The 11,575-nt window shown below is 36.3% G+C and overlaps 1 protein-coding gene across 1 annotated transcript in view; it reads left to right on the top strand.

Annotated features, from left to right (window-relative positions):
- RFC1 (replication factor C (activator 1) 1, 145kDa) overlaps window positions 1-11,575 on the top strand; it is a 32,921-nt gene that overhangs the window by 13,006 nt on the left and 8,340 nt on the right. Inside the window, exons 5-14 of the mRNA XM_009884998.1 lie at window positions 1,871-2,103; window positions 2,802-2,876; window positions 4,735-4,812; window positions 5,623-5,710; window positions 5,806-6,107; window positions 7,225-7,332; window positions 7,850-8,029; window positions 8,338-8,442; window positions 9,747-10,143; window positions 11,057-11,166. Coding sequence (XP_009883300.1) covers window positions 1,871-2,103; window positions 2,802-2,876; window positions 4,735-4,812; window positions 5,623-5,710; window positions 5,806-6,107; window positions 7,225-7,332; window positions 7,850-8,029; window positions 8,338-8,442; window positions 9,747-10,143; window positions 11,057-11,166 — 1,676 coding nt within the window. The remainder of the gene's footprint in view (window positions 1-1,870; window positions 2,104-2,801; window positions 2,877-4,734; window positions 4,813-5,622; window positions 5,711-5,805; window positions 6,108-7,224; window positions 7,333-7,849; window positions 8,030-8,337; window positions 8,443-9,746; window positions 10,144-11,056; window positions 11,167-11,575) is intronic.

Genomic DNA, 11,575 nt, shown 5'->3' with positions numbered 1-11,575 from the left:
CCAATTTCAGCAAATTTAGTGCTAAACCAATTTGCAGATGTATCTTTGTTTTATTTCTTTCTCTCTCTGAACTTTCACTCCCAGGAATAGTCAGGATCCCCCTTTGTACTTGTTATATTCTGCTTATATTCAGTAGCGTAGTGTTCAGTTAGTGTTCAGTAGCATAAAGTTCCAGCTGATGCCTAAAATGCTGTTGTTACTACCATCTATTGAGAAAAGGTGAAACAAAAAAAAAATTGCCTCTATCTCTGTCTAGTATATAACAAAAACTATAGATGACAGACATGACATCATCAAAACTTATGGGAAGTGTTTAAGGAAACAAATTTTTGTATGAAAAGAAATATGGGGGCTTAAATTTGCGAGGACTGGAAAATGAACTTATCTTTGTGATAATACTACCAATTTAAGTTCTGTTATAAAAGAGATGTTTAGAATTTCTGTATTTGTGATCTGTTGAGGGGTATGTCTGAAACATCTTGAGAAAAGTAAAGCCCGACTTCAGTTAGCGGCATGCAAATGAGATAGCCTCTGTTTCTGTTCCTCTCGAGTCTTTGCGCTTTATTCTTTCTGTGTCTAATACTCATCTTGGGGATTTTCTTGAAGTTTGCTTCTTAGCCCTTGTGCACTTTGAGTTTTTAGAAGAGTCCACAAAGAAATTGGTTTTATCGCTAATCAAGAAGTTTGTCCAGTGATATTTGTCTTCTGTGCCGTCATATTAATCTAATCTTTTGGCGATGATATCTGTAGGTTTTTGTATGCTTCAGTGATAGGGTGTCATTTGTATAACTGTCACTAAGACTTCATGACATGACACAAACCCCTTTGAAGTCGTTGGTAATCTTCTTTTGTTGATGGACTGACTAGGTAAAGAGTTTGGGTCCAGAATGAATAAATGGCCATCAAACCCTTTCCCTCTTTTTCATTGCTGGGAAGACCATATCCTGGCTGTTATAGAATAGTCCTAAAAGGAAAGATTGAGTTTTTGTTCAATGGTCTGTGGGCTAATTAATTCTTAATGAGACTGTGTATGCCATTTTTCCTTCTCCTTTTAAACTGGAAAATGTTTTGTATGCTGATTGTCTGATTTCTGTATTCTATGAAATGGCTGCATTTCTTTGAGATGGTTTTGACTGTACTGGAAGGAGCGTGTGGTTAAGTGCAGAAATGTAGAGGATGTAGAATAGCTTATAGAATCTCTGACTTAAAAGGGAAAAAGTAAAAAATAGTGTTAAAGTGTTTCTGCTAAAACATTCATAAGCTATGAGCAGTACTTTACAAATAACTGGTAAGCTTATTCAAGAAGCTTTTTGTAAATACAATGTTCTAATATTTTCCCCTGGCTTATAGTGTAACATTGAGAGGGTCTTAAGAATATTCAAGTCTACAAAGCCTGTATTAGCTGCTCTGTTAATGAATACTATAATAAAATAAATGTAGCTTTATACTTCACATTTTATGTGAAGGAAGAGTTGTGCTCTTCTGTTTGATGTTACTTTAATTAAGGAGAGAGTTCAAATTTCAGTGACCTAGATTTTCTGTTCATCGTCTTCCCTATATAAGGAGGAAGGCATTCTTTGCGAACTTCTGTAAAAGAGAGCTAATGTACGAACAAAAGTAACAAATTTTATGCATCTTTATTTCAGTACTCAATCTGTTCAGACCTGAACTATGCTATTAATGATGCTAAATGCTGTGTTTTGCAACTCAGCCTTTTTTTTTTTTCTTTTTTTTCCCCAAATAACTTCCGAACACCTGTAACATTTCCTTAGGGTCTGAGTTGATGTAATCTGCCGAAATAGTTCTCTTGACAGTTCCATGGAACTTAAGTTCCATGTACCACAAGTAATAGAATACTCTTCATGTTTAGATGAAGAAGATGACTTTGTCAATAAAAGAATTTCCCTGAAACCAAAGGAGAATGGGACGTCAGCAATCGGTTGTCCAGGAACAACTACAGTGAAAACGGAAGATGTAAAAGCACGACCTAAAAGCAAACCATTATCTCCAGTGAAGCAGACTCCCACCTCGGCACTTGATTACTTTGGGACAAGTAGTGTCCAACGATCAGAAAAGAAACTGGTAGCAAGCAAAAGGAAAGAAGTGAGTACTGATGATGTTCCTTTAGGCTGCTCATGTCTGATATCAGATAAAGATGGCCAGTTTAATGACTGCAAGGAGGTACTTAACTGCTTGTCCTATTTAATGTTACTTTTTAATGACCACTTTTAAGTTCAATTCTGATCATATGTGCAGGCATATCAAGTCCTCAAATGCAAGTTTAGAGTAGCATTTCCACATTTGAGAAGACAGCACAAAGTTGAAAGTAGTATTTATTGCTGCTTCTCAAGTGACTCTTAATTTTAACTAGTTTTCTAAGATTAGTGAGTGGATGAAATAGCTTATAGTTGGGGGCGGGGGGCAGGAGGGAGAGGAAGGAGGTTGTCTTCCAAAGCTGTATGGCACATATTCATGGAAAAACAAAGGACCAAATAAAGCGTGGAGGAAACTAAAAATGCACAGTTTTCAAGCTGGCGAACTGTGATAGCTTCAGAGATGTTCGGCATTGTTTGAAGAAATGAGATACTTCTATTATAGCGTGGTTTTGTTTTGAATAGTAAAATCTCTTGAAAACAGCCTTGTTTAATAGTGTTTAGGTTAGAGAGCTAGGAATAAAATGCTGCTTGTCTCATTCCCAGTCCTTTTCTAGAACTATACAAAATGAATCTATCAGATTAAATTATTATAATTTACACAATATTGGGGAAACTGAACTGTTGGTCTTTCTTTCTTAAATATAGCCTACACAAAGCAGAGACAGCACAGTAGATGATGAGGCCATTGCTAGGCAACTGCAGCTTGAAGAAGATTCAGAGGTAAAAGCTCTGTAAATTTGTTGCTCTATGCCAAGAGCAGTTTGTTTACCTTAAAATTGTTTTTCCTCAAGAAATTAAGATGGACTTTCCATGTTGCTATACATAAGTGTAATAAAATTCATCTGTATACTTAAGGTTTGCACATATGTTCAAACATAGTTACACAGTTATTTTTATGGGCATTATTTCAGTTATGTAGATAAAACATATCACTTAATCTATTGTCCATCTGTTCAGACTTTCTCTACCTGTGCAGTTGATGTGTCTGTAATAATGTAGCTTCTCACACAGAATCCACTTTCTGCTTCTTCATGTTTTTGTTTTTTTTGGTGGGTTTTCTTTGGTAGCTTTTTTTTTTCATTACCTGGAGTGAAATGTTAAAAGCCGTTGCCATCCACAATTATTTCACTTGTGATCTGAGTTTTCATAGAGGTGAGAAAGATGTGAATGACCCTTATGTGTGTGTCTTAAGCTTTCCTGTTTGAATCGGTGCTACTATAAGGGAAAGGTACACTTGTAATACATATTTACTTGCTTTTGGGAAAATCAGTTCATTTCCTATATACTGGTAATATTGAGTATTATTTGAAATAAATACATTGTACGTGCAAAACTTAATCTCATCCTTGACCTCCCCAGAGGTGTGATCAGTCTAGCTTTAAACTATTAGAAAGTTAAACAACCTGTCAGGAAAAACAAGGTGTTGTCTTTCATTTGAACTGATCTTATAAGACTCTTATTGTCTATCTGTATCATCGAAGGAATGCACTTTATTTCAGGTGTGTCTGCCTCAGTGTGGTTTGCTGCCCTTCCCCTTCTTCACTGTACACAGGGAAGGTAGATGCATTTCATCATTATGGGCACATAAAAAATAATGCCTGAGGCATATTGCTTTCATAAAGTTGTCTGTCTGAATCTTGTAGCATGGCATGTTGGACTTCAAGCCAATTATGAGGGGATTTTCGGTGGTGTTTTGTTAAAACAATGGTCACTATGTATTGGCAATATATGCTCTTCAGGAATAGAAAAAGTTTTCCCCAAAGGGTCACATTGGATAGGGAAAGATAACTGATGATCAGTTATCACTATAGATATCACATTTATTTTGTTAGGTGGAATAAAAATGAAACCAACCTGCCTTTGTTTTTTACCATTAATAAATAACTTTCTCAGATTCCATGTGCAGTATTTGTTCTTACTGGTTTTTCTGTCAAAGAAAACCAGTTGTGTAAGTAGAAATATTATAAAGTTAAAAGTTAAAGTATATTAAAGTAAACAGAACTGGCAACAAGAGCTAGGCTAAGGGCAGTAGCTAAATTCTCCAGACTACCAGAATTCTTTTTCATATGTTGCTATGTTTCGTTTCGTAAACGAAAATAAAACATTCATTATTGAGACATCATAATACTTCACAGGCATAGTTCCTGCCTTTCTTTTGGGACTGCTTGTGGAAGTTTTCTAAAGCCAACAGGTTGGACCTTGGTGCAGGCTGGTTGTTGTGAGATCCTGCCTTCAAATTTTGATTGTTTATTAAATGAAAAGGATAAACAATAATAAAAAATTTGAAGGAACAGAAAATATCTTTGAAAACAGGTTATACAGGCTTATTAATGTTTCTAGTGCAACCAATCCAAACTCCACTTTTCTCACTAGGTTTCAGTCTCTCTTTTGGGGGGAATGATGTAATTCTTCAGTGCTGTTTTCAGGAATTCATTTGCCTCTGCTAGGACGGACTTTTTCCAGCTGTCTTATTTTAGATAAACTTTTTGTCTTGAGTTTAAAAAAACTGTAGTAGAATTAAAACCTGTCAGACATAAGCCTAAAAATCTTTTTCTTTCTTTTTTTTTTTCCCTTTTAGCTGGAGAGACAGCTGCATGAAGATGAAGAATTTGCTAAAACTTTGGCCATGTTGGATGAAACACCGCAGAAGAAAAAGGTTGAGTTCTCTTTAAATTTTAGTTTTTAGAAATTGCATTGCTGGGAGCGTTCTTACTTAGACATCTAACCTTTGTTTTGAGACTTCCATACAAATGCATTAAAAGCAACAAGAAAGTGTTTGTATAAAAACAACATACTCACGTTTCATTCTTTCCTCCTGAATTTTCCTCATTCAGTAAGTAAAGGGTCCTTCAGACAGCAGGTCATTGTATCTTTGTGCTATCCTTTTCTGTTGAACTGGGACTTTAAGTTCTGGTTCCAATGGAGTGAAGTGTGTTTCTGAAGGCTCACACATTAGATCAGCTATAGCTCTGTTGGTTCAGGATGACCAGACCAAGGAAGAGAATACTCTTCTTGCTCTGAGAGAAGGGGCAAGCAGGGGTCTTGAGAATTTTAAGATGGACCCCAGTAGTGGGAGTCTTCCCAGTTCTCATAGCTTGTGGTGTAAGGCACAGTAAAATATTTTCTGGGTTGTACATCAAGGCTCTTAGGATTTAGGACTACTAATTTCAATATAGCAAGTATTAGTACTTCTACACTAATCAATAAACCGGTTGGGATTGAAATTTACTGTAACCTGGAGATCTGTCTGATCTTTGATTTAAGGAATGATTACATGCATTGCCGAGTGCAGAATTTGCTCATCTGCCTGCCTTTGGTAGAGATTGTATTCTGACTTGTGGTAGGGATCAGCTTCATTAGATGTCATTCAGTATGTTGTACTTAACAGTAGGGGAAACTTGGGGATCTGGACTTAATGGTAGCTTGGGACATGCATCTCTGACTTTAGCATTGTTTATTTATGTAGGCTCGGAAAGATTCAGGAGGAGAGCAAACAGTGTTGAGCATCAAGAGCAGTCCTAATGTGACAGAAAGATATAAGCAGTCAGAAAGAGGTATGACCCAGAATATAGAAAACATTTCATCAATTTATAATGTTAATAAGATACATTCTTATGTATATGCTCTCTTCCCTCTGCCTCCTTTCAAGTGAAAGCAACAAATTCGACAGGTGAAGCGGAGAATTACACCGCAAAGCGGCAAACTAAATCTGAACATTCAAAAGGGTCTCATTTTTCCCCACAATCATCTGATGGCAAAATAGCAAGAGAGTTGACAGATAAGCCATTGCCTTTGAAACCTAGCTCTAAGCTTGTGTCTCTGAAACAAAAAGAAGAGGTTACTCAAAAGGAAAGAGATGCTCAAAATTTAGTATCAAAAGGAAAAGCGGCTTCAGGGAAAGAAGAGAAGACAACACCAAAGAAGGAGAAAATTTCCCCCAAGAAGACTGAGGTAGGAGCTATCAAAATTAATTTAGTTGGCCTGGCGGAGTTTGCAGGAAAACAGTTTTCATTTGTTACTGTTTATGTGTCACTGTTGTAACTTGGTACTATGAATCTTCTGGGCAATTTTTAAGATTTAGAATTCTGGTAAGGTATTACATTCCTAGCAATTGTAAAAATATAGGAAAAAAATTAGCTGGAAAAGTGTAAATTAAATGCATGAAGGAACTGAGAGTTCTTTAATGCTCAGTAAGGTATGGATGGACACTGCAAAATCAGTTCCGTGCTTTTTCACGTTTAACTTCCTTGATAAAATGCAGAATACGGGAATTCTGACACTTACCTAGTGAGTAGAAGCTTACTGCTTATGTGTGGGTATGGTGACCTTGTGGAGCTATACTGCTGTTAGAATGATAAATGGCGTTCAGTTTTTTGTTTTCCCTTCCCTCTCCCTCTCTAGTCTCCTATTTCTGAAGTATATTTCTCATGATAGGAATATAATTTAATTTTCTTTTAACTTTAATTGCTGAACATACTGGCAGTTATTGACAACCTCAAAACATACATTTTAATGATTAAGTACAAAATATCCAATCCAATTTTGACACTTGAATAACAGTTGTAATTGCGAGCGAGAGCCTGCAACTCTTTTTGGGGTGAATTTTAAATAATTTTTTACTGATTAAAAAGCTTGGATGTCTCTTAAGAGTAGAGATACTACTAAGTAGACTCTATTTAAGTGTAGATCTTGTCTATACCTGATCATAATTCTGATATAAAATAGGACGGGAATTTAAAGCAACAATTTATGAATTAAGTGAGCATGTTCATGGTGAATACAGATGAATCTACAGAAACTTGACAATAAACAATGGGTACATATTTTTTTAAACTCTCAGGTGGATCTTTGAAATCTTTTTAAAAAGAACAACAAAAAATACCTCAAAAAACAAGTACCAAAACCAGAACAAGCTTCAGTATTCCATGTTAATAAATTAAAAACAAGTGTTAGAACTTACTCTTCCTTTGGTGCATAAACATGTCTTAAACTGTGATGCTTGAGTATATTTTGTTGTTTTCATGTATGTAATATGTATTAATTTTTTGTTTTTCCCCTCCTGCCCAAGTCTGTAAGTCCTGAGGACTCTGAAAAGAAGCGAATCAATTATCAAGCCTACCGAAGCTTCCTTAATCGCGAGGGCCCAAAAGCACTGGGTTCCAAAGAGATACCTCAGGTAAGTTTGGCTACAGCAGAATTCTATATGTAGAAGTGGAGTGTGTCAGACTTATGGTTATAAGTGATCTACAAGTATCACCTAAACTATTTAAAAAACGGTATTTTTTTCAGACAGGAAGTACGTATTGGAAAAAGCTTAATTGTAATGCAAAGCTGTGACTAAATATAAGGAAATATACTGAGAAATTAAATTCAGTACTTGGTTTATGAGGTCATATGATGACGAAAAATAGTTAATGGTCCTGAAGATTGCTGTTATTCATTTGACTGACATCCTGTGCTTGAAGCACAGAGTGCCATGAGTATGATCAGTCAGGTGAGCAATGTGTGAAGTTTTGTTGGTAGCTAATCCTTCTAATGGCTTCTGAACTTTTAGAACTATTACCTAGCTAGGTAACATAGGCTTATTTTTAAAGTTTCATAGGGTACTTGACGTGGTAGGGGATTAAAAAAGCTTATGGTGAAGAAGTATTAGCATCAGGTAATGACATTTTCTGCAATGCTCTGCTTTTCAGGGAGCTGAAAACTGCTTGGAAGGCCTGACATTCGTAATTACAGGTGTTCTGGAGTGTATTGAAAGAGATGAGGCCAAGTCTCTCATTGAACGTTACGGAGGAAAAGTAACTGGCAATGTCAGCAAGAAGACAAACTATCTGGTTATGGGGCGAGACTGTGGCCAATCTAAATGTGAAAAGGTGAGCATTCCTGTGCCTGGGCAAAGTAGAAGTGAAACTGGAAACTGTTCGTATCTAGCTCTATTGATTTGCAGTATCTCTGCCAAAAGGAAGCAGTACTACAAATAAAGTGCATGTTAAAAATGAAAAGTTGCATCATGTTTTAGGGCTTTGGTTTGTTTTTATTTCTATATCTATATAAACACACATATATTAAAAAAACCCTAGTTGTGTTCCTAAGCATAGTCTTTACTGGAAAGGACTTTGAAGTGAATGATGTATCTCCTTACTCTTATTGACCTTACTTTTAATTCTTTCTTCGGCTTCAGGCATCAACTTTAGGGACGAAAGTTATCGATGAGGATGGCCTGTTTGATCTTATTCGAACTATGCCAGGCAAAAAGTCCAAATATGAGCTGGCAGCTGAAACAGAGGTTTGTTTATTATGAACTGAGGTGGTTTTTTTTGTGTGTGGGTGGTTGTTTTTTTTTTGTTTGGTCTTAATTGAAAGGAGTTTTGGTCTCCTGTTCCAGTAACAGTAACCCTATGATTGTCAGTTTGACCTAGGTTGAAAATACTGAAAGTGAAAATTTTATATTTATGTTTAAGACTTTTACTTGGGACCTATAGTGTTTTTTCCCACCTTACACAATAATGTCAAAATATAGAAGTGAATTTTAGGTATCTGACTGAGGGGGTAATGGTATCTCCTTAGATGGTTTCAGTTTTAAACTCTGAATATTTGTTTAGTCTTTGAAATAAGTAATTGTCACTGACTGTGTGGTACCCAGACAGGCCCAATATAAAATTGTACTGCAAACATAGGGCAACTGTATATAAACCATGTGTATACGTAACAGATTTTGTCTTTATGTGGTACTTGAAGTAATAATAGTAAAGATAAACTTTTCAGGGAATACTGTAAAAACAGTAGCAAGTTTTTTATGCACATTTAAATTTAGTCTGTAGTGGCTGATGAAATGTTATTAAAACATTGGTTAGCTCTGGCATGTTGTGCAGTCAGTGTAGCTGTTGTTTTGGTATTTCTGATGTGGCTGGACATGAATTGTTGCATGTAAAGATACTATTGGTGTCTTAAGGAAAAATAAGCTTACTAGCTAATTTCACTCTTTGAATTGTTTTGGGTTGAATGCTTTCAGGGATTGTGGGGATTTTTTAGGTGAAGCTTTTGTTTGTTTGTTCTTTGCTTTTTTGTTAAATAATTGTAGTTTTTTTAAAAGTGTGTGCTTTAGAGCAGTATTCACTTATTGGAAACAAAGTTATTTCCTGTTCCTCCTTATTTTATCCACGTGTTCCTAGTGTTAATTTCTTTTTTTAGTTTTTGAGTATGGAAGTGGGTTTTTTTGATCTGTGCTTCAGCTTCGTGGATTTCTTATGGCCCATTTGTTCCAACCTGACAGTCATCAGTTTTGCATTATTTTTTTTAATGATGCTTCAGTCTCAGTAAGTAAGGGGGCTTTACAGCTCTTGCAATGACTAGAACATTTCTTGTTTTGTGTGGGTTGTGCTACAGAACCAGGTGGCATCAGGTTAACAATAGCTTATTTTTCAGAGAGGACTATTTCTTTAGCTGCTCTTGAAGATTTTTTTTTTTTGTCAATACATAGCTTTGTTACTTTCTTAAGCACTCCTGTACATGTGTTTAAAGACAGTGTGTTTATTTACTATATGTTTTTTTTAAATTTCCCTTGAACTTTCTTACCTTTATTTTCTTAAGGCAAAGAAAGCAGAGTCAAGACCTAAAAAGACACCACAGAAGGCTGAAGCTGGAAAAAGAAATTTTAGCCCCTTTAAAAGGGAAGCTGAGAATAAAAAAAATAAGGCTACTCCTGAAAAAGGAGATACTGTCAAATCTGTTAAGAAAGAAACCACTGCTGTTCGAAAGCTTATGGACTTTAAACGGCAAACTGTAGAGAAGAAAGAAACCCCAAAACCTAAGGAGAGCTTGGTTTCTGAGATTAATGAAGATGGAAGAGAGATTTTGCTATGGGTAGATAAATACAAGCCTGTATCTCTTAAGGCAATAATTGGACAACAGGGTGAGCAAAGCTGTGCCAACAAACTGCTCCGATGGCTCCGAAATTGGCACAAGAATACCTCGGAAGATGGACAAGGTGACCAGCACAGTTAACTTCTGTGTTCTTCCATGCCAATCGCACTGCTTGGTTCCCTGGACCGATGAGGGCCTTTGAGATAGCAGAGCAATTCTAGAACAGAAAAGAGGCTGAAGTCGGATGTGTTTTTTCATAGCAGCAGTTGAGCCTGAGTGTGGTGGGGGTGGTTTTGTGGGGTTTTATTTTGTAAAGCAGTTGTTCACTTACCACCCCTAATACCCCAACCCCCCCAAGAAAAAAAGAGAGCAGCTGTGTCTGAAGATATTTTTTAAAATCTTGTGGTATTTTCTTAAAACATCTTTTTTTTTTTTTTTTTTTTCCCAAAAGAAACCAAAATAACCTAGCAGCCTAGTGAATTCTTTCTCACCAAGAGAAATGTTGACCAGTGCTAACCTGTCTGTACACATGGTGAAAATACAGGATAGCATTATGCATGGGGACGAGATTAATCATTAGGGTCCTGGTTCTGCCTTACAAGCAGCCCATGTCATGCGTAGCATGTCATCCTGTGGGCAGGTGGTTTTTTTTTTTCCTGTGGTTAAAATAGTGTTTAAGCTTCCCCGCTGTTGGAGTGGGTTTTTTCTGTGTGGTGTGTGTGTTGGTTTGGTTTGTTGGTTTTTTGGTTGGTTTTTTTATGATGTGGTTGTGAGAAAAATGCAGAAATGGTTGTATTGTATTAATAGCACTTTTGCTGTTTTTCAGTTTAGAATCACTGCAAGTCTTAAACTAAGAAAGATGGTTTAAACAGATTTTACCCAAGTGGTTAGGATGCAGATGTGTATGTGTTTTTTTCATATCAAGCCTTAAATGAGGAAAAACTCCAGTGATGCTTGATATCTTTAAAGATTTACATGAAGTATGCAGTTTGTTTTGTAATACGTATGTAGGTAAAACCTGGAATCTTCTTTTATAGCAAAGACCAATAAAACTGGAGGGAAAGATGATAGTACTGGTTTTAAAGCAGCATTACTTTCTGGTCCACCTGGAGTTGGTAAAACTACTACAGCTTCTTTGGTTTGTAAGGTGAGTTGATATTAACAGTTGTTCCCAGCACCATTTGTAATGTATTGATGCTGTATCTGGATACAGATAGGGCATGCAGGTGGATATCCCCTAAATTACCTGGGTCTGCTCCCAGCTTAGTTCCATCTACTCAGAACAGGGCTACCGGTGAAATATGTGAATGTTTAGATACCTTTATCAGGTCTGGGGTGAGAATATAGAAAAGGTTGTCTGCATTTTTTTCTTTTATATTGAGAGGAAGCATATCACAGTACGTCAAACAATTGGAAATTATTTTCAAAAATCGTAAGCGTTTAACACTAGTTCAAGTCGGAGAGTATTTGCACTAAATTTAGTGGGGATTGAATTCTGGTAAGCTTTTTGAAAGCTTCTATGACACTTGGTTGTGATGTTTATGTATCTAACAAAG

The sequence above is a fragment of the Charadrius vociferus genome, unplaced genomic scaffold (genome assembly GCF_000708025.1).
Source record: "Charadrius vociferus isolate BGI_N301 unplaced genomic scaffold, ASM70802v2 scaffold134, whole genome shotgun sequence".
NCBI lineage: Eukaryota > Metazoa > Chordata > Aves > Charadriiformes > Charadriidae > Charadrius > Charadrius vociferus.
This window is presented reverse-complemented; position numbering and strand designations above follow the sequence as displayed.